General features: G+C 38.0%; 3 protein-coding genes across 4 annotated transcripts in view; all 3 read right to left on the reverse strand.

Moving 5' to 3' along the window:
* Nucleotides 1-1,207: 1,207 nt before the first annotated feature.
* LOC128633052 (tripartite motif-containing protein 16-like) lies at nt 1,208-7,220 on the reverse strand. Its single transcript, XM_053681635.1, has 6 exons — nt 6,397-7,220; nt 6,133-6,228; nt 5,477-5,710; nt 5,128-5,281; nt 3,806-3,865; nt 1,208-2,986 (listed from the first exon to the last, which is right to left on the reverse strand). Exons 1-6 carry the CDS (start codon nt 6,985-6,987, stop codon nt 2,325-2,327), a joined length of 1,797 nt encoding a protein of 598 aa, XP_053537610.1. The 5' UTR covers nt 6,988-7,220; the 3' UTR covers nt 1,208-2,324.
* A 1,966-nt stretch (nt 7,221-9,186) lies between these two features.
* On the reverse strand, nt 9,187-15,169 carry LOC108261734 (tripartite motif-containing protein 16). The gene is made up of 6 exons (XM_053681637.1): nt 14,216-15,169; nt 13,952-14,047; nt 13,294-13,527; nt 12,945-13,098; nt 11,622-11,681; nt 9,187-10,837 (listed from the first exon to the last, which is right to left on the reverse strand). Exons 1-6 carry the CDS (start codon nt 14,804-14,806, stop codon nt 10,305-10,307), a joined length of 1,668 nt encoding a protein of 555 aa, XP_053537612.1. The 5' UTR covers nt 14,807-15,169; the 3' UTR covers nt 9,187-10,304.
* Nucleotides 15,170-20,268: 5,099 nt separating this feature from the next.
* The window catches only part of LOC128633053 (E3 ubiquitin/ISG15 ligase TRIM25), an 11,373-nt gene continuing 10,346 nt past the window's right edge, over nt 20,269-21,295 (reverse strand). For both annotated transcript variants that reach the window (XR_008396730.1, XM_053681638.1), the window contains exon 8: nt 20,269-21,295. This exon is cut by the window's right edge and continues 1,495 nt beyond it. The gene's annotated coding sequence lies outside the window, so the exon portion shown is untranslated.

Below are 21,295 nucleotides of genomic sequence, written 5' to 3' on the forward strand. Positions count from 1 at the left end.
GGCCTCAATGTTTTATGTTGCAGAACTAAAAAACAAAAAAGCAAACACATTCTGTCCCTTGTCAGGGGTACAGAGGTTGAGCGTCCATTCTGAAGTGATGAAGACTATGTCCTACTCCTTCCACAGAGCTACAGACCTCACAGTCAGAAGTGTAAAGGTGAAAATACTGGCTGTTGCAAGTGCACTTCAGAATCATTTTCAAAGCAGAAGCTGGTGAAAAATGCTAATGTAACCACAAAAGTCTTAGGTTTAATAATTTGAGGGTTCTGATTAGATGTCTTATGGATGTCAAATTAGTCATAACAATGAAAAAAAGAAAGAATGTCAAGGTTGTTTTTTTTTTTTTTTTTTTAAATAAGTCAATGATAAGACATCAATTCTGCAATTATACTAAAGTTTATTAGTTATAGTAAAGTACATTTCAGCAGCAACTTTAATGCCATTGCATTAAATAACACAATCTGCAATCCTGGTACATTTTGTATATTGATTTATATTAGATTACTAGACCTGATGAACCTAATGAGCAGATTCAAGCTGTAAAGGTCAAAGAACAAGCATGTGCACAGATAGTCCTAAGGTGGTGCTCAAGCACCTGCCCTTTTGGCCTATGACTAGACAAGTGCCCTTTGTGCAAGACTTTGTTTTTATTTTATGTTTTAGGTTTTAATTTACATTTGTCCCATGGCATCAATTCTCAATTAAGTGTGTACCCAAGCCCCTGCCCGTCCCTCTTCGACCTGAGGAGCAGCATCAAAGTCTCCCTGACTTCACTGGTGACAGCCAGGTAATGATGATGTTTGCCCTAAGCTTCAGCATTTTTATATTTATACAATGACATTAGTCTACTATTTGCATTGAATGTGCGTTTTACAGTCACAATTTCTACATAAACCATTTCACCCGTTAATTCACTACATTTTATTCCCAACAGCCCACGCTCATACAGTGTAGGAGGCTTTAACATGATCAGAGAGGTGGTGTTGTAGTATAATGTGCTGTCCTCTGCTGGACACTAACATACATATAATAACAAATGAAATAATCTAGTTCTCAAACCGGAATATTATTATGTAGGATTTCTGCATTTTAAATAACATTTATTGATAAAACATGCCCCAGGAAAGACTCTCTGCAGTCATTACAACCAAAAAGAAATACATTCAAGACCAAATCCTCAGTACATATATGAGTCAGGGATAAGGCATCGAGTTTGTGTTCATGGTCAAGTTTATTGCTCACAGTTCAACAGCAGCTTAAAATGCCATTGCATTATACAACAAAATCTGCAACTCAAAACAGACATACTTTATAGGATTATGTGTCTGGTACATCCTGTACTGTGAGTTATGTTAATTTACCATTGATAGACTTAATGATGCTAAACATAATGAACATAGTGTGGAGTGTTGAAGGTCAAACAACACACTAACGTTAAAAGACACAAAAATATTGCATTACACAATGTTTCAAAATATGATTTATACATAGAAAGTATACTGATGTGTGAGAGTAAAATAGATGTAATATTATTAGGAGCAACACAACACAAAGACTTTATATTTGCTGTGTACAGCTTGTTTCCTCATGACTCCACTGAACACAGTTGTCTGGCTGTAATAAAGCACCACACTATCACAAATTTAAGTAATATAACAAGATTGATTAATAATAATATAGTAGGAGTAAGTACGTAGGAGGAGCAGTGAGGAGTAAATTTATTTTAACTCCTTATTTTAACTTGTATTATTTTAACTAATGAAATCTATTTGATAATCCAGTTATTAGAAATAGTAAAAATCCATGCTACCTTAAACCAACATTGTACCATTATGCGGTTTGTATATTTAGGTTTACAGACTGATCACGATCCATACAATCATCATAATTACAATAAATGATCAATTTATTAGCTACGACTACTATGTTGCCACAGGTAATATAATGTAATGTGAGACTCTTTCATGTTTTTAAACAGTTTTTATTATTGTATTTTTTTTTAAAGGCTAATTTCTACTGTTCTTACTATTCTACAATGGAGCAGTGTTGCCCAATGAGAAGGTTTTACTTTTTATTTATTTTTATCTGTAGCAATGCCGTGTTTTCACTATAAAACTGTATTTTCTAAAAAATTATAAAGACATTACTTTATTAGATGTCAGTTCTTGTCTCAAATCAGATTTGTTTTATTTATTCACATAGTCTCATTGTATATTTCTTTTGCTATTGCAGTACACTGTTGTTTTGAGGTAACCCCCATCAAACTGCATGCAGAAACAGACACACACAAAAATCCACTGGTATCACAAAGCTCTGAAAATGATCTATTTTAAATGACATAGTTTAACCCTTGATCCTTTACAAACCATAAACCCGGGGTAAAGAGGCTGAGTGAACGTGGTGCGAACGCTGTGGAGGAGCTTCATCGTGTCGGAGACGCCGTAGAAGGACAGAATCCCTGCCCTGTGATCCACATACACTCCTATTCTAGAGGAGCTGGGTATTACTGGGACACTAATTTCTCGGTTATTGTGACAGAATATGAATTTATTTGGAGAGCAAAGCAATCTCCAGGATTGATCATTGAATCCAAACACACACCCATTACCCTTCCTGCTGATGTCTTTATATGACACTGCTATAGAAACCCCATCATTCCCACTCCACTCAAAACTGTATCCCTTTATTCTGATGCCTTTATATGACTCTGCTATAGGAACGCCATCATTCCCACTCCACTCAAAACGGTTTCCCTTCCTGCTGATGTCTTCATATGACTCTGCTATAGAACCCACACTCCACTCAACCTCCCAGTAACAGCGTCCACATACACTCTCTGTACACAACACCTGGAGATAATATTCAAACCTCTCAGCATGATCAGGATAGGACTCTTGTGTTGAACTGCAGGTCACCAACGTGTTCTCCTCAGACAGACAGAGGAGCTTATTAGCTGTGTTAGGATTCAGTCTCAATTGACAGGAATCTGATGGAAAGAAAAACCATTTGCATTTTAAAAAAGGAAATTCCAGACTTAAACATTACAGAAACAATCAGTCTCAGTTTTTGTGTTGATAACTTAGTGCTAAAGTAGCTTAACCACCTCAAGATATATATATATATATATATATATATATATATATATATATATATATATATATATATATATATATATATATATATATATATATATATATATATATATATATGAAGCATGCATTTGTATAATTAAAAATATTGTCCGTCATGATTTCCCCTTGAGACAGTGCTACAGTTTGCAACGTGCTCGTAAAGCCGGACTGCATGCGCGTGCACGAGCCAGGTGCGCAAGTTGTTTATTACTGTGACTTTGTTTACTGTAGACATGTGCGTTTGTTTTGATTATGTTCTGTCTCCGCACCCGTTTAGTCACTGGTTGTTGTCCGAAGGTGTGTCAATATTGGTTTCAGCTGTCCGTGTTTACCCATGATTACGTTATTCATTTAAACCCCTCATGTCTCTGTGCAATTCGCACAGTATTGAGTTTAGCTCATGACCTAGCTCTCGTTTCTCAGTTAACATTTCATGTTTCCTGTGATTGACTTTGTTTCTCGTTTTCCTCGTTTTATGCCCGTTTGCCAATTGCCTGACCCTTTGCCTGTTTTGACCACGTCTCTGTATCACTATTTGGATTTGTCTGCCTGCCCTCTTACACATCTTTATCTGCATTTGCATCCATACTCAACTCCATTAGATCCCGGAACGTTACACTGACACTGAACTCAGGAGATAGAAACTGTTAGCATGGTGTGTGTGTGCGACTTACATTTGAGAAAATCTTCTCTGCTTCGGGGTTCAGGAACAGGAAACATCCAGACATAGCTCACTATGGAAACACAGTTACAGGAACTTTATTCAAATCAATGAGGCCTTAAGGGATTAAAGTTTGCTTCTTGTGTTTTGTGCAGGAGCTACAAGATACATCTAGTAATGAAAAGATTATAGTTACCAGCTTGGTATGACACAGACTACATCAATGTTATGATGTCTAAAGCATCAAATCACTCGGAGTTGTTCCGTATCTTAAACATATATGTGCCGACACTGTAGGACACGCTGTTATTTATGAACATGGAAAACTGAGCCAAAAGCAGATCCATTTAGAAGTCTAAACACATCGCTTTGGTTTCTGAATGTCCAGGTTTAGAAATGAGTGCCATTAAATTCCATACTCTTCCAAATGTTTTAGACCTGCACAAGAATTGTGAAAAAAATCTATTCTTTTGTATCTGTGTCAAAAAGCCAAAATATGTCTTTTGAGGTTAATGCCTAACAATATACTTATGCCATTTGCATGATGAACTGTTAGCTATAAGCATACAGTATGTCTTAGCTACATTATGCTTGTCACTTAAGTGTAGATATAATGAAGCAAATTGTAGGCCAAATATTCATGGGCTGATTGATTAGATTTGATTCCGGTGGAAAATGTTCATTGTTGGCCAAGGTGTCGCTTTAAAATAACACTAACTTGCTAAAGCAGTTAAATTAAAAAATGAACAGGGCTTTTCTATTTATAATCAATACAGTCAGGGGAAAAAGTACATCATCCTTCAATTCTATGTTTTTATTTATCAGGGTCTACATAACAATTCTGTGGTCCTCACCAACTTCTATAAATAAAAAAAAATGACATCAGGTGACAACAAAAAAAAAACAACACACAACCGATTTCAATATGTAGTCATTAAAAAAAAAGGGAAAAAAAGTGAACCAACATTCAGAAACCAGGTGAGAAAACTAAGTACACCCTATAATTCAGTTACATGTACAACTACCTTTAGCAAAAAAAAATAAATAACTTGAAGTAAATGTTTTCTGTAGGAGTTTATCAATCTCTCACAGTGTTTTAGAGAAATGCTGGCCCACTCTTCTTTACATCATTGCTTCAGCTCATAGATGTTTGAGGGCATTTATTTAGGAACAGCTCTCTCAAGATTCCACCACAGCACCTGAAAGGGCCTTTGACTTGGCCATTCCAATAACTTGGTGGTGAATATTGGTGTACATTTTCTTGTACAAATGCCTACCAAACTGATTGTGTGAAATGTATTTGTAGATAATATAATATTCAGAGCTGGTGCTTACCTCCAGCTAATATTTTCCCAAACTCCTCTTTACTGCATTCTTCTACTTTCTCTCTCAGATTAGACACAGACTCTACTACATCCTCAAAAGTGAGATGAGGACTTATGGTGGGTACAACTGCAGATTTAGGAGTGATCGAGACAGACTGAAAACTCTACATAGAGAAAAGGAAACAAAAACTATGAATGGATATACATAGCAGTTACATTACATAGCTGTTGTGTGGCACAGGATGAGCTTTGATCGTAGACAAAACTGTACTACACACCGAACTTATTAAAATGAGGAATTGTAAAAAAGTGTTAAATTAGGAGCTACTATATTGTGAATATACATTCAGTGCTGTTACCTGGAGGAAATGGATGGGATCCTCTGTGTGTGAAAGCTCCTCCATCTCAGAGTCTCTCCTCTTCAGCTCTGCAATCTCCTGCTCCAGTTGCTTCATGACTTCTTCAGCTCGACTCACTGCAGCTTTCTCCTGAGCTCTGATCAGTGCTGTCAGTTCAGAACATCTTCTCTCAATGGATTTGATCAGAGCAGTAAATAACTTCTCAGTTTCATGCACTGCTGTTTGTGCAGAATGCTATTAGACACACACACACACACACACACACACACACACACACACACACACACACACACACACACACACACACACACACACACACACACACACACACACACACACACACACACAGACAGTGACAGAGTGAGAGAAAGAGAGATCAACTAGTTTGAGTCCTTTCCTTGATGGTAGTGAGAAAGGACTTTATATATATAGTACTTTATGTTAAATATGTTGCAGCATGTTGTATGATACACAAGTGAACTTAACGATAATGAGAGCTTTATATGACATTTAGCATGTGATATGTACTGTAGCAATTACAGAACAGGGATGGGGGGGTGTTTAATCAGTTCTTTTACTAGAACTCCATTCAATGACTATATGGTAAGAGAAGAGTCCGACTGATCCTGAAACAGCTGTTTCAGTTCCAAACTCACCTTGTGAGTCTTCACAGCCTTTGTCAGTTCCTGAAGCTGCTTCTCTCTCTCCTGAATTCTCTGCCTGGTTGTTCCCTGCACCTCCAACAACTGCTTCTAAACAGTACCACAGCACATAATTCACCCTCTGTGTGTTACAGGTATTAAATGAGAGAAATTCTATAAACTCTATAAACAGAACAACGGCATTTCACTGGCCTCAGACAAATGCAAATTTACTCAAGCTTTACAGATTTTAAAGCTATTGTTATAAGATATTGTTACCTGTTTGTCAGCTCGTCCTGCTGCAGCTGATACTGTATCATGTCCTTTATGTTCATCCATGGTACACAACATGCAGATACACTGCTGCTCAGTGTGACAGTAAACCTCCAGCAGTTCGTCATGCTGAGAGCAGATCTGCTCCTGGAGTCGTCTGGAGGCTTCCACCAGCTTGTGCTTCTTAAAGGCAGGAGATTCATAGTGAGGCTGGAGGTGAGTTTCACAGAAAGAGGCCAGACACACCAGACAGGACTTGATGGCTTTGGATTTTCTCCCAGTGCAGGAATCACACTCCACATCTTCAGGTCCAGCTGAACAGTGAGCAGGACGTGTAGCTTGGAGTCCCGTCTTCTTCAGTGTCTCCACTACTTCAGCCAGAACAGTGTTTTTACTCACAACAGGTCTTGGAGTGAAGGTTTGTCTACACTGAGGACAGCTATAGACTCCCTTCTGATCCTCCTGATCCCAGCAGCCATTAATACACACCATACAGAAAGTGTGTCCACAGACAATAGTCACTGGATCCTTGATTAGATCCAGACAGAGTGGACAGCTGAACTGATCCTGAAGTCCTAAAATATTAGCTTCTGCCATTTTACTGAAAAATAAACTCACACAGTCACTTACAGCAGCTCACACTTCCTGTTTCAGTCTGTAAAAGCCGTGTGGAGAACAGGTGTGTCTGAAGAAAAGGGGAAACGATATGAAACAGATCCGCCCTCGGACTGAACAGATACAGATTAGTTTGACTTTCGTTTCCAATAAAATAAGAGTAGAGTTGCCCGGTCTGTGTGAGAGAACCGACTCATTGTCCATTTTAAACTAAACAAATAGTCGACTAATTCAACCCTATTTCAAATATTTTTCTCTTTAAAATCCTGTATTAGACAACAATATTTATAAAGTAACCCAACATACACACAGTTTTCTTAATCAATGCTTTTATCAAGGGATGAGAAACGACTTTGGAAAACACTTCAGTGACACAAGCATGTTTTTATAGATAATGTGGCCTACTATGTTATTTTCTTGCACATTTAGTGCAGACACAAAAAAAACCTCCAACTTACCAACCAGTCTGGCTTTCAAACCCCAGACAAAAAAATTAAATCAACCTGGACCCAGCTTCTCAAAGCCTTGGGACAATCACAGATCTGGCAACCGAAAGAGTAGTGGTAAAGGGTGAAGGAAAGCGAGAGCGGTTAATAACAGATACAGATAACGTTCTTCAGATAGCAAAGTATAATGATACGATTTTAATATTTTACATGCAAACCGTACAATACATTACTTGAAATGACGACAATCCCATACATAGTGTTTATTAAAATTACTTTAAAAATACACTCACTGTCCACTTTATTAGGAACACTTGTTCATTCATACAGTTATCCAATCAGCCAATCATGTGGCAGCAGTGCAGTGAGATAATATCATGACAGTGTGTGACAGTAGAAAAATACTTCAAATAAATAAATAAACAAATAAACATCACTCGTACTCTCCTGCTTTGGCCTCCATGACTGATTAGAGTGTGACTTGTATTTTTCAAAGAAAATTTGGGAGGGACTTGTCTGACTGATTGTTCTTACTCAGTACTCATGGACAGCAGGCCTCAATGTTTTATGTTGCAGAACTAAAAAACAAAAAAGCAAACACATTCTGTCCCTTGTCAGGGGTACAGAGGTTGAGCGTCCATTCTGAAGTGATGAAGACTATGTCCTACTCCTTCCACAGAGCTACAGACCTCACAGTCAGAAGTGTAAAGGTGAAAATACTGGCTGTTGCAAGTGCACTTCAGAATCATTTTCAAAGCAGAAGTTGGTGAAAAATGCTCATGTAACCACTAAAGTCTTAGGTTTAATAATTTGAGGGTTCTGATTATATGTCTTATGGATGTCAAATTAGTCATAACAATGAAAAAAAGAAAGAATGTCAAGGTTGTTTTTTTTTTTTTTTTTTAAATAAGTCAATGATAAGACATCAATTCTGCAATTATACTAAAGTTTATTAGTTATAGTAAAGTACATTTCAGCAGCAACTTTAATGCCATTGCATTATATAACACAATCTGCAATCCTGGTACATTTTGTATATTGATTTATATTAGATTACTAGACCTGATGAACCTAATGAGCAGATTCAAGCTGTAAAGGTCAAAGAACAAGCATGTGCACAGATAGTCCTAAGGTGGTGCTCAAGCACCTGCCCTTTTGGCCTATGACTAGACAAGTGCGCTTTGTGCAAGACTTTGTTTTTATTTTATGTTTTAGGTTTTAATTTACATTTGTCCCATGGCATCAATTCTCAATTAAGTGTGTACCCAAGCCCCTGCCCGTCCCTCTTCGACCTGAGGAGCAGCATCAAAGTCTCCCTGACTTCACTGGTGACAGCCAGGTAATGATGATGTTTGCCCTAAGCTTCAGCATTTTTATATTTATACAATGACATTAGTCTACTATTTGCATTGAATGTGCGTTTTACAGTCACAATTTCTACATAAACCATTTCACCCGTTAATTCACTACATTTTATTCCCAACAGCCCACGCTCATACAGTGTAGGAGGCTTTAACATGATCAGAGAGGTGGTGTTGTAGTATAATGCGCTGTCCTCTGCTGGACACTAACATACATATAATAACAAATGAAATAATCTAGTTCTCAAACCGGAATATTATTCCATAGGATTTCTGCATTTTAAATAACATTTATTGATAAAACATGCCCCAGGAAAGACTCTCTGCAGTCATTACAACCAAAAAGAAATACATTCAAGACCAAATCCTCAGTACATATATGAGTCAGGGATAAGGCATTGAGTTTGTGTTCATGGTCAAGTTTATTGCTCACAGTTCAACAGCAGCTTAAAATGCCATTGCATTATACAACAAAATCTGCAACTCAAAACAGACATACTTTATAGGATTATGTGTCTGGTACATCCTGTACTGTGAGTTATGTTAGTTTACCATTGATAGACTTAATGATGCTAAACATAATGAACATAGTGTGGAATGTTGAAGGTCAAACAACACACTAACGTTAAAAGACACAATATTGCATTACACAATGTTTCAAAATATGATTTATACATAGAAAGTATACTGATGTGTGAGAGTAAAATAGATGTAATGTTATTAGGAGCAACACAAAGACTTTATATTTGCTGTGTACAGCTTGTTTCCTCATGACTCCACTGAACACAGTTGTCTGGCTGTAATAAAGCACCACACTATCACAAATTTAAGTAATATAACAAGATTGATTAATAATAATATAGTAGGAGTAAGTACGTAGGAGGAGCAGTGAGGAGTAAATTTATTTTAACTTCTTATTTTAACTTGTATTATTTTAACTAATGAAATCTATTTGATAATCCAGTTATTAGAAATAGTAAAAATCCATGCTACCTTAAACCAACATTGTACCATTATGCGGTTTGTATATTTAGGTTTACAGACTGATCACGATCCATACAATCATCATAATTACAATAAATGATCAATTTATTAGCTACAACTACTATGTTGCCACAGGTAATATAATGTAATGTGAGACCCTTTCATGTTTTTAAACACAGTTTTGTTTTTTTAAAAAAGACTCATTTCTACTTTACTTACTATGCTACAATGGAGCAGAATTGCCTGATGAGAAGGTTTTACTTTTTTTTTTTTTTTTTACATTTTTATCTGTAAAAATGTTATTTGTTTTCACTATAAAACTGTGTGTAAATTTATGAAGACGTTAGTTTATTAGATGTCAGTTCTTGTCTCAAATCAGATTTTTTTTTATTATTTATTCACAATTGTATATTTCTTTTGCTATTGCAGTACACTGTTGTTTACTGTAACCCCATCAAACTGCATGCAGAAACAGACACATGCAAAAATCCACTAGCATCACAAAGACCTATTTTAAATGACATAGTTTAACCTTTGATCCCAAGCGAACCACAAACCCGGGGTAAAGAGGCTGAGTGAATGTGGTGCGAACTCTGTGGAGGAGCTTCATCGTGTCAGAGACGCCATAGAAGGACAGAATCCCTGCCCTGTGATCCACATACACTCCTATTCTAGAGGAGCTGGGTATTACTGGGACATTAATTTGTCTGATATTGTGACAGAATATGAATTTATTTGGAGAGCAAAACAATCTCCAGGATTGATCATTGAATCCAAACTTATACTCAATACCGTTTCCCTTCCTGCTGATGTCTTTATATGAGACTGCTAAAGAAACCCCTTTATTCCCACTCCACTCAACCTCCCAGTAACAGCGTCCACATACACTCTCTGTACACAACACCTGGAGATAATATTCAAACCTCTCAGCATGATCAGGATAGGACTGTTGTGTTGAACTGCAGGTCACCAACGTGTTCTCCTCAGACAGACAGAGGAGCTTATTAGCTGTGTTAGGATTCAGTCTCAATTGACAGGAATCTGATGGAAAGAAAAAACATTTGCATTTTAAAAAAGGAAATTCCAGACTTAAACATTACAGAAACAACTAGTCTATCAGTTTTTGTGTTGATAACTTAGTGTTAAGTAGCTTAACCACCTCAAGATATATATATATATATATATATATATATATATATATATATATATATATATATATATATATATATGAAGCATGCATTTGTATAATTAAAAATATTGTCCGTCATGATTTCCCCTTGAGACAGTGCTACAGTTTGCAACGTGCTCGTAAAGCCGGACTGCATGCGCGTGCACGAGCCAGGTGCGCAAGTTGTTTATTACTGTGACTTTGTTTACTGTAGACATGTGCGTTTGTTTTGATTATGTTCTGTCTCCACACCCGTTTAGTCACTGGTTGTTTTCCGAAGGTGTGTCAATATTGGTTTCAGCTGTCCGTGTTTACCCATGATTACGTTATTCATTTAAACCCCTCATGTCTCTGTGCAATTCGCACAGTATTGAGTTTAGCTCATGACCTAGCTCTCGTTTCTCAGTTAACATTTCATGTTTCCTGTGATTGACTTTGTTTCTCGTTTTCCTCGTTTTATGCCCGTTTGCCAATTGCCTGACCCTTTGCCTGTTTTGACCACGTCTCTGTATCACTATTTGGATTTGTCTGCCTGCCCTCTTACACATCTTTATCTGCATTTGCATCCATACTCAACTCCATTAGATCCCGGAACGTTACACTGACACTGAACTCAGGAGATAGAAACTGTTAGCATGGTGTGTGTGTGCGACTTACATTTGAGAAAATCTTCTCTGCTTCGGGGTTCAGGAACAGGAAACATCCAGACATAGCTCACTATGGAAACACAGTTACAGGAACTTTATTCAAATCAATGAGGCCTTAAGGGATTAAAGTTTGCTTCTTGTGTTTTGTGCAGGAGCTACAAGATACATCTAGTAATGAAAAGATTATAGTTACCAGCTTGGTATGACACAGACTACATCAATGTTATGATGTCTAAAGCATCAAATCACTCGGAGTTGTTCCGTATCTTAAACATATATGTGCCGACACTGTAGGACACGCTGTTATTTATGAACATGGAAAACTGAGCCAAAAGCAGATCCATTTAGAAGTCTAAACACATCGCTTTGGTTTCTGAATGTCCAGGTTTAGAAATGAGTGCCATTAAATTCCATACTCTTCCAAATGTTTTTAGACCTGCACAAGAATTGTGAAAAAAATCTATTCCTTTGTATCTGTGTCAAAAAGCCAAAATATGTCTTTTGAGGTTAATGCCTAACAATATACTTATGCCATTTGCATGATGAACTGTTAGCTATAAGCATACAGTATGTCTTAGCTACATTATGCTTGTCACTTAAGTGTAGATATAATGAAGCAAATTGTAGGCCAAATATTCATGGGCTGATTGATTAGATTTGATTCCGGTGGAAAATGTTCATTGTTGGCCAAGGTGTCGCTTTAAAATAACACTAACTTGCTAAAGCAGTTAAATTAAAAAATGAACAGGGCTTTTCTATTTATAATCAATACAGTCAGGGGAAAAAGTACATCATCCTTCAATTCTATGTTTTTATTTATCAGGGTCTACATAACAATTCTGTGGTCCTCACCAACTTCTATAAATAAAAAAAAATGACATCAGGTGACAACAAAAAAAAAACACACACAACCGATTTCAATATGTAGTCATTAAAAAAAAAAGGGAAAAAAAGTGAACCAACATTCAGAAACCAGGTGAGAAAACTAAGTACACCCTATAATTCAGTTACATGTACAACTACCTTTAGCAAAAAAAAATAAATAACTTGAAGTAAATGTTTTCTGTAGGAGTTTATCAATCTCTCACAGTGTTTTAGAGAAATGCTGGCCCACTCTTCTTTACATCATTGCTTCAGCTCATAGATGTTTGAGGGCATTTATTTAGGAACAGCTCTCTCAAGATTCCACCACAGCACCTGAAAGGGCCTTTGACTTGGCCATTCCAATAACTTGGTGGTGAATATTGGTGTACATTTTCTTGTACAAATGCCTACCAAACTGATTGTGTGAAATGTATTTGTAGATAATATAATATTCAGAGCTGGTGCTTACCTCCAGCTAATATTTTCCCAAACTCCTCTTTACTGCATTCTTCTACTTTCTCTCTCAGATTAGACACAGACTTTACTACATCCTCAAAAGTGAGATGAGGACTTATGGTGGGTACAACTGCAGATTTAGGAGTGATCGAGACAGACTGAAAACTCTACATAGAGAAAAGGAAACAAAAACTATGAATGGATATACATAGCAGTTACATTACATAGCTGTTGTGTGGCACAGGATGAGCTTTGATCGTAGACAAAACTGTACTACACACCAAACTTATTAAAATGAGGAATTGTAAAAAAGTGTTAAATTAGGAGCTACTATATTGTGAATATACATTCAGTGCTGTTACCTGGAGGAAATAAATGGGATCCTCTGTGTGTGAAAGCTCCTCCATCTCAGTGTCTGTCCTCTTCAGCTCTGCAATCTCCTGCTCCAGTTGCTTCATGACTTCTTCAGCTCGACTCACTGCAGCTTTCTCCTGAGCTCTGATCAGTGCTGTCAGCTCAGAACATCTTCTCTCAATGGATTTGATCAGAGCAGTAAATAACTTCTCAGTTTCATGCACTGCTGTTTGTGCAGAATGCTATTAGACACACACACACACACACACACACACACACACACACACACACACACACACACACACACACACACACACACACACACACACACACACACACACACACACACACACACACACACACACAGTGACAGAGTGAGAGAAAGAGAGATCAACTAGTTTGAGTCCTTTCCTTGATGGTAGTGAGAAAGGACTTTATATATATAGTACTTTATGTTAAATATGTTGCAGCATGTTGTATGATACACAAGTGAACTTAACGATAATGAGAGCTTTATATGACATTTAGCATGTGATATGTACTGTAGCAATTACAGAACAGGGATGGGGGGGTGTTTAATCAGTTCTTTTACTAGAACTCCATTCAATGACTATATGGTAAGAGAAGAGTCTGATCCTGAAACAGCTGTTTCAGTTCCAAACTCACCTTGTGAGTCTTCACAGCCTTTGTCAGTTCCTGAAGCTGCTTCTCTCTCTCCTGAATTCTCTGCCTGGTTGTTCCCTGCACCTCCAACAACTGCTTCTAAACAGTACCACAGCACATAATTCACCCTCTGTGTGTTACAGGTATTAAATGAGAGAAATTCTATAAACTCTATAAACAGAACAATGGCATTTCACTGGCCTCAGACAAATGCAAATTTACTCAAGCTTTACAGATTTTAAAGCTATTGTTATAAGATATTGTTACCTGTTTCTCAACTCGTCCTGCTGCAGCTGATACTGTATCATGTCCTTTATGTTCATCCATGGTACACAACATGCAGATACACTGCTGATCAGTGCGACAGTAAACCTCCAGCAGTTTGTCATGCTGAGAGCAGATCTGCTCCTGGAGTCGTCTGGAGGCTTCCACCAGCTTGTGCTTCTTAAAGGCAGGAGATTCATAGTGAGGCTGGAGGTGAGTTTCACAGAAAGAGGCCAGACACACCAGACAGGACTTGATGGCTTTGGATTTTCTCCCAGTGCAGGAATCACACTCCACATCTTCAGGTCCAGCTGAACAGTGAGCAGGACATGTAGCTTGGAGTCCTGTATTCTTCAGTGTCTCCATTACTTCAGCCAGCATGCTGTTTTTACTCACAACAGGTCTTGGAGTGAAGGTTTGTCTACACTGAGGACAGCTATAGACTCCCTTCTGATCCTCCTGATCCCAGCAGCCATTAATACACACCATACAGAAAGTGTGTCCACAGAGAATAGTCACTGGATCCTTGAGTAGATCCAGACAGATTGGACAGCCGAACTGATCCTGAGCTACTGAAATATTCACTTCTGCCATTTTACTATAACACAAACTCACACAGTCACTTAGAGCAGCTCACACTTCTTGGTTCAGGCTGTAAAAGCCGTGTGGAACACAGGTGTGTCTCTTTCAGATGTTAACAGGTGTTTCACTTTCGTTTCCGATAAAGTAAGAATAGAGTTGCCAGGTGTCCCTACTGAAAAAAAAATTACAGCTAAAACTAGCCTATGTTGGTTGGCGGGTCTTTGCTGGTTTAAGCTGGATGTAGCTGGTTTAAGTTGCTCTCCCAGCCTTGCCAAGTTGTTCAAGCTGGTCTCCCAGCCTGGCAAAGCTGGTGTTCAGATGGTTTTAGATGGTGGATCAGCCAATTTCCTGGTCAAGCTGGTGTTCATCTTACGTATTTACTAATTAGATTGTTTTATTAGCTCCGTCTACTGACAAGGGTAATTACAAGGGTTGTCAGGCAGGCTGGGTAGCATAGCTTAACTACTTATTTCAGTTGTTGTTAATAATAATAATAATAATAATAATAATAATAATAATAATAATAATACCTCTGGGTAGTGGTAGCTCAGTGGTTGTGGTGTTGGTCTACTGCTCAGCAGGTCATGAGTTCAAACCTCAGCACTGCTAAATTGCCACTGTTGGGCCCTTGAGCAAGGCCCTTAACCCGCAGATATATAAATTAAATAAATGTAAATCACCCTGGATAAGAGCGTCTGCCAAGTGCTGTAAATGTAAAATATATTGGAAAATTCTACAACAAAGTTATTAAACCGGAAACAAGGGTCGAGGATAACAAGAAGACTAACTAACTACATCGGCTTGGTAACGCAGAGAAACGAGTTGACTGAGCGTATACTTCGCACTGACTCTAGGTGAATGACATCCCTAAGTACTAGCGGTGAGAGTGTGTGTGTGTGTGTGATTGGTGCCTGGTGTGTCTGATCAGAACTCTGGGGATGGTGAGCGCATGCGTGCATGAGAAGTGGGTGTTGCATCTTGGGAAATTGAGTTCTTATCTGACTGAGCTGTGACAGTAGAGTTGTACACAAATTACAATTGAAATAGACATAGTCTTTATATAATAATAAATAGCAACATTAGTATCATGTAAATGTGAAGTAATTTCCTAACTGACACCATCAATGTTCCCACTCCATCTCCCAGTAACTGGGTTCACACACAATCAGTACACAACACCTGGGAGTAATGGTTAAAACTCTCTGAATGTTCATACTGCTCTTGATGCTTAAATATCTGTTCACCATAACCATGACCATAACTACACAGATATTCTGGTTGTCAATCACTGTTCTGCTCAAATCAAACAGTTGGAGGCACTGGTGTGCTGTGTTGGGATCTAGTGTAAATTTACAGGAATCTTACGGAATGAAAAGAAATTATTTTAAAATGTTTTATGTTTTTTGTCTTTGTGATGGTGTAACTGTAACCTAAATATTCAAAGAAAATATCATTCAACTACAGCGCTGTATTTTCTTCCCATACTTTTCTCCCTAATTTAGTCATGGCCAGTTCCCACCCTCCCATTAGGTCTCACCTATCACACAACAGCTTTCAACCATGGAGGGCAAAGGCTGTCACATGCTTCCTCTGGGGCACATGAAGCCAGCCCACCACATCTTTTCAGACTGCTCCCCGAGCATGAACTCACAGACACCCATGATTGGCTACTGTCGCTGTGATTGATAGGTCAGATGCCCTACCACCATGAGAACATGGCCAATTATGCTCTCTTGTACTCCTGGCCATGGATGGCTGTGGCATCGTCAGAATTTGAACTTGTAATTTGTGGATGATGCTTTTTTGTTGTGTTTCTGTGCCTGTGTGTATGGACGAGACACTTACACTGTAGACATTGCTCTCTGCTTTGGGGTGGTAAGATCAGGACTTTCTTCACTATGAAACAATTACAGATACAATCACTGTTATTACAATGAGATAAATGAATGAAACATTTTTTAAAGGAATTAAAGCTAACTTTAAAACCTTGGGAGATACTGAACAATGTTGGGCTTCTCAGTTGGCCTCCTTCGACTTTGAGGTTCAGTATCATTCTGGGAGGAACAACCAGAACATTGATGCTCTCTCTAGACAGAATCAGTTTTGTCAGGAGTGGTGAGGCAGACAGCAGAGGCAGAACCGGTAGCACAGGTCAATCAAGCGGTGACAGCATTGCCCAGCTTTTCCTGTGAGGACCTGAGCTTGCTACAGGAGGTGGATCCTGATATTAAAAGGGTTTTGGCATTTTGGGAGCAGGGGTTATTTCCCAGCTTGAAAAAGGATCTCTTGAAAAAGGACTGAGACCGTTATCACCTCATGTCATGCTCTGATGGGGGTGAGGAGGCGCTATAGTTGATTTTGCCTGTGGCTTTAAAACGTGACATTTTGACCCAGTTGCATCAACACCATGGACACCAGGGTGTTGAGCATACTACTGAACTAATACATCAGTGGTGTTATTGACCAAGGATGTCTGCAGAAGTGAAACAGTGGTGTTGGTAATGCGAGCGATGTCAGCTGGCTAATCTCACCTAACAACTTGTCTGGGCTTTATGGGTCATGTTTTAGTGTCTAAGCCAAATGAGATCTTGGTTATTGATTTTATGATGCTTGAGCCTTCTCGTTCTGTGCACAAAAATGTTTTAGTGTTAACAGATGCGTTCAGTAAATATACGACTGAAGAATCTTGTACGACGCCCTATCATCTGGTTGGTAACGCCCAATGCAAACGGTTCAACTGAACCCTTCATAACCTTCTGTGCACTCTGCCTGCTTCCAGGAAGTGGGATTGGGCATCTTGCCTCCCGCAGATCTTGCTATAGTACCACTCATCACCAGGCCACAAGTGAGTCTCCATATTTCCTGATAATAACAGAGACCTAGACTCCCTGTTGACTTCCCGTTGGGAAGGGTTCAGGAATCTGGCAGGGTGGGGGGTTCATAAGTGGATTGTAGAGCATCGAGCAAGAATGCATGTTGCATTTGAGGGGGCATGGGCATCTTCCACGAGCAATGGAGAATCTAAGGGATGCGGCATTTGTTCCATGGTCTTTATCTAACATTACTTCAGGGTCGTTTAGGCCCTAGTTCTGATGCCAGGAATTTGTAAACCATCCTCGGGTAGATGATACAAAAATAGGGGATAGAATGTAGTGAACTGTGTGACATGATTAAAACGTCACCATTATTTAATACGTGGCCAATGAGCCATCACCCTACCACAGTATATAAGCTGTTGTTTATGCTTCATGGAGTGTGTCATGGTCGGAAACCTGCCCTTTCCTTTCCTTGCTACGGATTACGGAGGTATGTGTTTTTAGCTGTGTTGCTTAGCTGTTTGATGCTAGTGTTACTCACTTATATCATGCAATTTACTTGTTTAGTGTGACATTGGGCTATCGAGACAGTGTGCATGTGTGGTGTGCTGCTCACTCTCAGTCCAGTGTGCCGTCAGGACTCCCATCTGTGTAGCATGGTAGTTTAATGTAGTCGCAGTTGGAGCACAACTATTTAAGAAGCTATCATATGATTTTCGTATGTGCCGTCGTGAGTATTGTCGTCGGATCACGGTAGGTAAACTGTTCATTTTTATTATAAGAGCTAAATGGTGTCATATGCTTTCCAAATTGAGGTTGTAACACCTGTTCTTTCTTTCTTTTTTTTTGTAATATTGGATTTAGTAAATTGATTTGGGATGTGTTTGTTTTCATTTATTATTTAAGTTTTTCTGCTTAGTAGCTTTGGTGCCTATTTTATCATGTTTTTTTTTCTCAATGTGATTTTTTTTGTTGTTGTTTGTTTGTTTTCTCCTTGTAGGAGCAGAGTGCTTCCTGAGGCTTGGAGGGGGTCTTGGGTGTCTTTGTAGCACCTTAGGCTTTACTTCACTTAGGGTCGTTATTATTTGCTGTGTTTATTTGCTGTGAATTTTGTGGGTATGATTCTGATTGGTGGGGTTCTTTTCCTTTTTGTATAGCTGGTGCTGTCGTACTAGCCTGCCCTTCATACAGGAAGCCTCAGTCCTCCTCTGATGATTATTGTTCATTCCTTCTTGTGTTTGTTTTATTTAACCAATGCCTGACTGTGTTGGTTGCTGGTTTTAAATAATTCTTGGCCAGTCTTTTTTAGCTTCAAATAAAATTTCTTTTTGTATGAAAACTCATGTCTCTTGCCTTTTCTAAGTGGATCGTAGTTGTGTGTCTTTATTTTAGTTGTTTTCCCCGTTTCCTCAGAGTGGCATAGTCATTACGAGCGAGCCACTTTTTACACATGCATCTTCAAAAAACTATGCAGTTGATTAATGTCACGGTTTCCCCTTTAAGCAGCGTGCTGGAGAGCATGTGGGCACGCTCTTCGTATGTTGACAATCGTGACATGGTTTACTATGGACACGTGCTTTTGTTATGATTGTTATGTCTCCTCCCTGTTCTGTCATTGGCTATTGTTTAAGCGTGTGTCTAGATTGGTGTCAGCCATCAGCACTTAAAACGCTGATTATGTTTGTATATATACCGCGCGCCTCCCAGCACACACGTGAAGTATTAGATTTGTTTAATTTAGATATGTTAGAGACAGTAGATAGAAATAGTCCTGGTCCATGTTATGTTTCATGTTAGATTTGTGCATTTAGTCCAGGCTGGTTTTTCCGCTCCCAGTTCCTAGTCATAGTTTATGTTTCTTATTTTGTATCTTGACTCTGTTTTCCATGACCGCGACCTTGATTCCTGCTTTGCCCCGTTTATACCTGTTTGCCGATCGCCCGACCTTTTGCATGTTTTTGTACTACGTTTTTGGATTACGATCTGGATTTATCTGCCTGTGTCTCCCTCAATAAAACTGTTAACTGCACTTGCATCTGTCCTAATCTCCCTTACGTCTCGGGACATGACAATTAAGTAAAACATAAAACACCTTGCCTTTATATGTTTTTTTTTTTTTTTGTTTGTTTAAATACAAGTACATTTACAAATAACTCCTCTTTGTTTTTATTTGCATTTTCCATACTGTCCCAACTTTTTTTAATTGTTTCCAATTGTATTAATACATTCTATAATTTTTACTGTTGAATGTATTTCTTATTTTCTTTTTTTTTCATGATTATGTGTGAACATATATGATTTAATCATTAAGAATCCATTTCATTTGATGTTTTTGTCACAATGTCTGCATGCCAGTTATAATGTACACATGCCTGTTTTTATGTATTTGTCCCATTTCTTAGTCTATCTTGGGCCCGAGTTTATGTCTACTCTTTATCTTAGCCTTGTAAATTGCCTGGTCTCTTCACACGCACACTCCAGTATATAAGCTAGTTGAGAACATCTGATCTTTAGGCTAGGAGGAACCGGTTTGTCTCTTACTACAATTTCTCTTACTATAACCTGGCTCCAAGTCTCCTGGTTCTTCAAACCAGTCTCCTGGTTCTTCTTCTGGTGAAATGGCAGTATTTTTACATCGTCCAGGAAAGATTTACAGCATTACAATGGACTTATGTTTTTTTTAATTCTTCCACCACACAGAATTAAGCACAACTTGATCAAATAATCAAAACAGAAGAAAGGATCATTCAGAAAGGATAATCTATCTATAAATTAAAAAAAACAAAAAAACATTAGATTGACCACCAATACCACCCAGGCAAATAATAAGACTTTCCCACTATGACCACCACCACCTAAAATGCATTATTAGACATTATATCACAATTTAGCAGGATTGACCACAAAATTCTTGAGGACACAGTTTGGCAACTGATTTTAAAACAAACAAACAAAAAAAAAACAACAACAACAACAACAAAAAAAACATTTTCAGCTCTATAGGTACAGAAAACTGCAAACACTAGATGTTAAAGTTATACATTTTCACTATTACAATTTAAACAAAGTTGACAGAGTATCAAGTCTAAGTGACTCGGTGACACAAATCCAGAGACGACGTGAGGAAGAAACACTTTAGGGAATCTTGAGAAGAGAGTAAGGAGACAGTTTGTGGCTTTAAAAAGCAACCTTTTTAAGCAATTAAAAATATTTTTTTAAACCAAACAAACAAACAAACAAACAAAGTTATACAAATTAACAATCTCAAAAGGATATTTTTTTGTAAAACTTCAGAATATTTAAATGAATACAAAATAATTGTACAGCACTACTGATTTCAGATTCTATCGCAACACAGTTATTTGTGTCATTCAATTAGGGCTTTGAAAATATTATATTTCAAAATTTTATGCAAAGAAACCTTATTTTAAACCTGGAAATGTATTAATAAAAACTTATGCATCAGAATAACGCAGAGAAAACGTTGTGTGTAACAACTCTTTTACATTTCTCAGGACAATTATTACAAGATCATCTTTTACATTTTGAGGAGTAAAATATATGCTTAAAGACGGTCTACAGAAAGCACAGGACATAAAATTCCATTTGACTTTTGCTTTAAGGAAACATCTCTGATCCACTATGACACTTTTCCTAATATGAAAATTACTACACCTTTCATCAA

This window comes from Ictalurus punctatus, chromosome 7 (genome assembly GCF_001660625.3).
Source record: "Ictalurus punctatus breed USDA103 chromosome 7, Coco_2.0, whole genome shotgun sequence".
NCBI lineage: Eukaryota > Metazoa > Chordata > Actinopteri > Siluriformes > Ictaluridae > Ictalurus > Ictalurus punctatus.

Excerpts from the sequence above, each read along its gene's own strand:
- LOC128633052 (XM_053681635.1), bottom strand. The coding sequence starts at position 6,987 with ATGGCAGAAGCTAATATTTTAGGACTTCAGGATCAGTTCAGCTGTCCA. Across the intron at positions 5,711-6,132 it reads AGGCTGTGAAGACTCACAAG|CATTCTGCACAAACAGCAGT; the intron begins GTGAGTTTGGAA and ends TGTGTCTAATAG. Across the intron at positions 5,282-5,476 it reads ATCCCATCCATTTCCTCCAG|AGTTTTCAGTCTGTCTCGAT; the intron begins GTAACAGCACTG and ends TTCTCTATGTAG.
- LOC108261734 (XM_053681637.1), bottom strand. The coding sequence starts at position 14,806 with ATGGCAGAAGTGAATATTTCAGTAGCTCAGGATCAGTTCGGCTGTCCA. Across the intron at positions 14,048-14,215 it reads CAGGACGAGTTGAGAAACAG|AAGCAGTTGTTGGAGGTGCA; the intron begins GTAACAATATCT and ends GGTACTGTTTAG. Across the intron at positions 13,099-13,293 it reads ATCCCATTTATTTCCTCCAG|AGTTTTCAGTCTGTCTCGAT; the intron begins GTAACAGCACTG and ends TTCTCTATGTAG.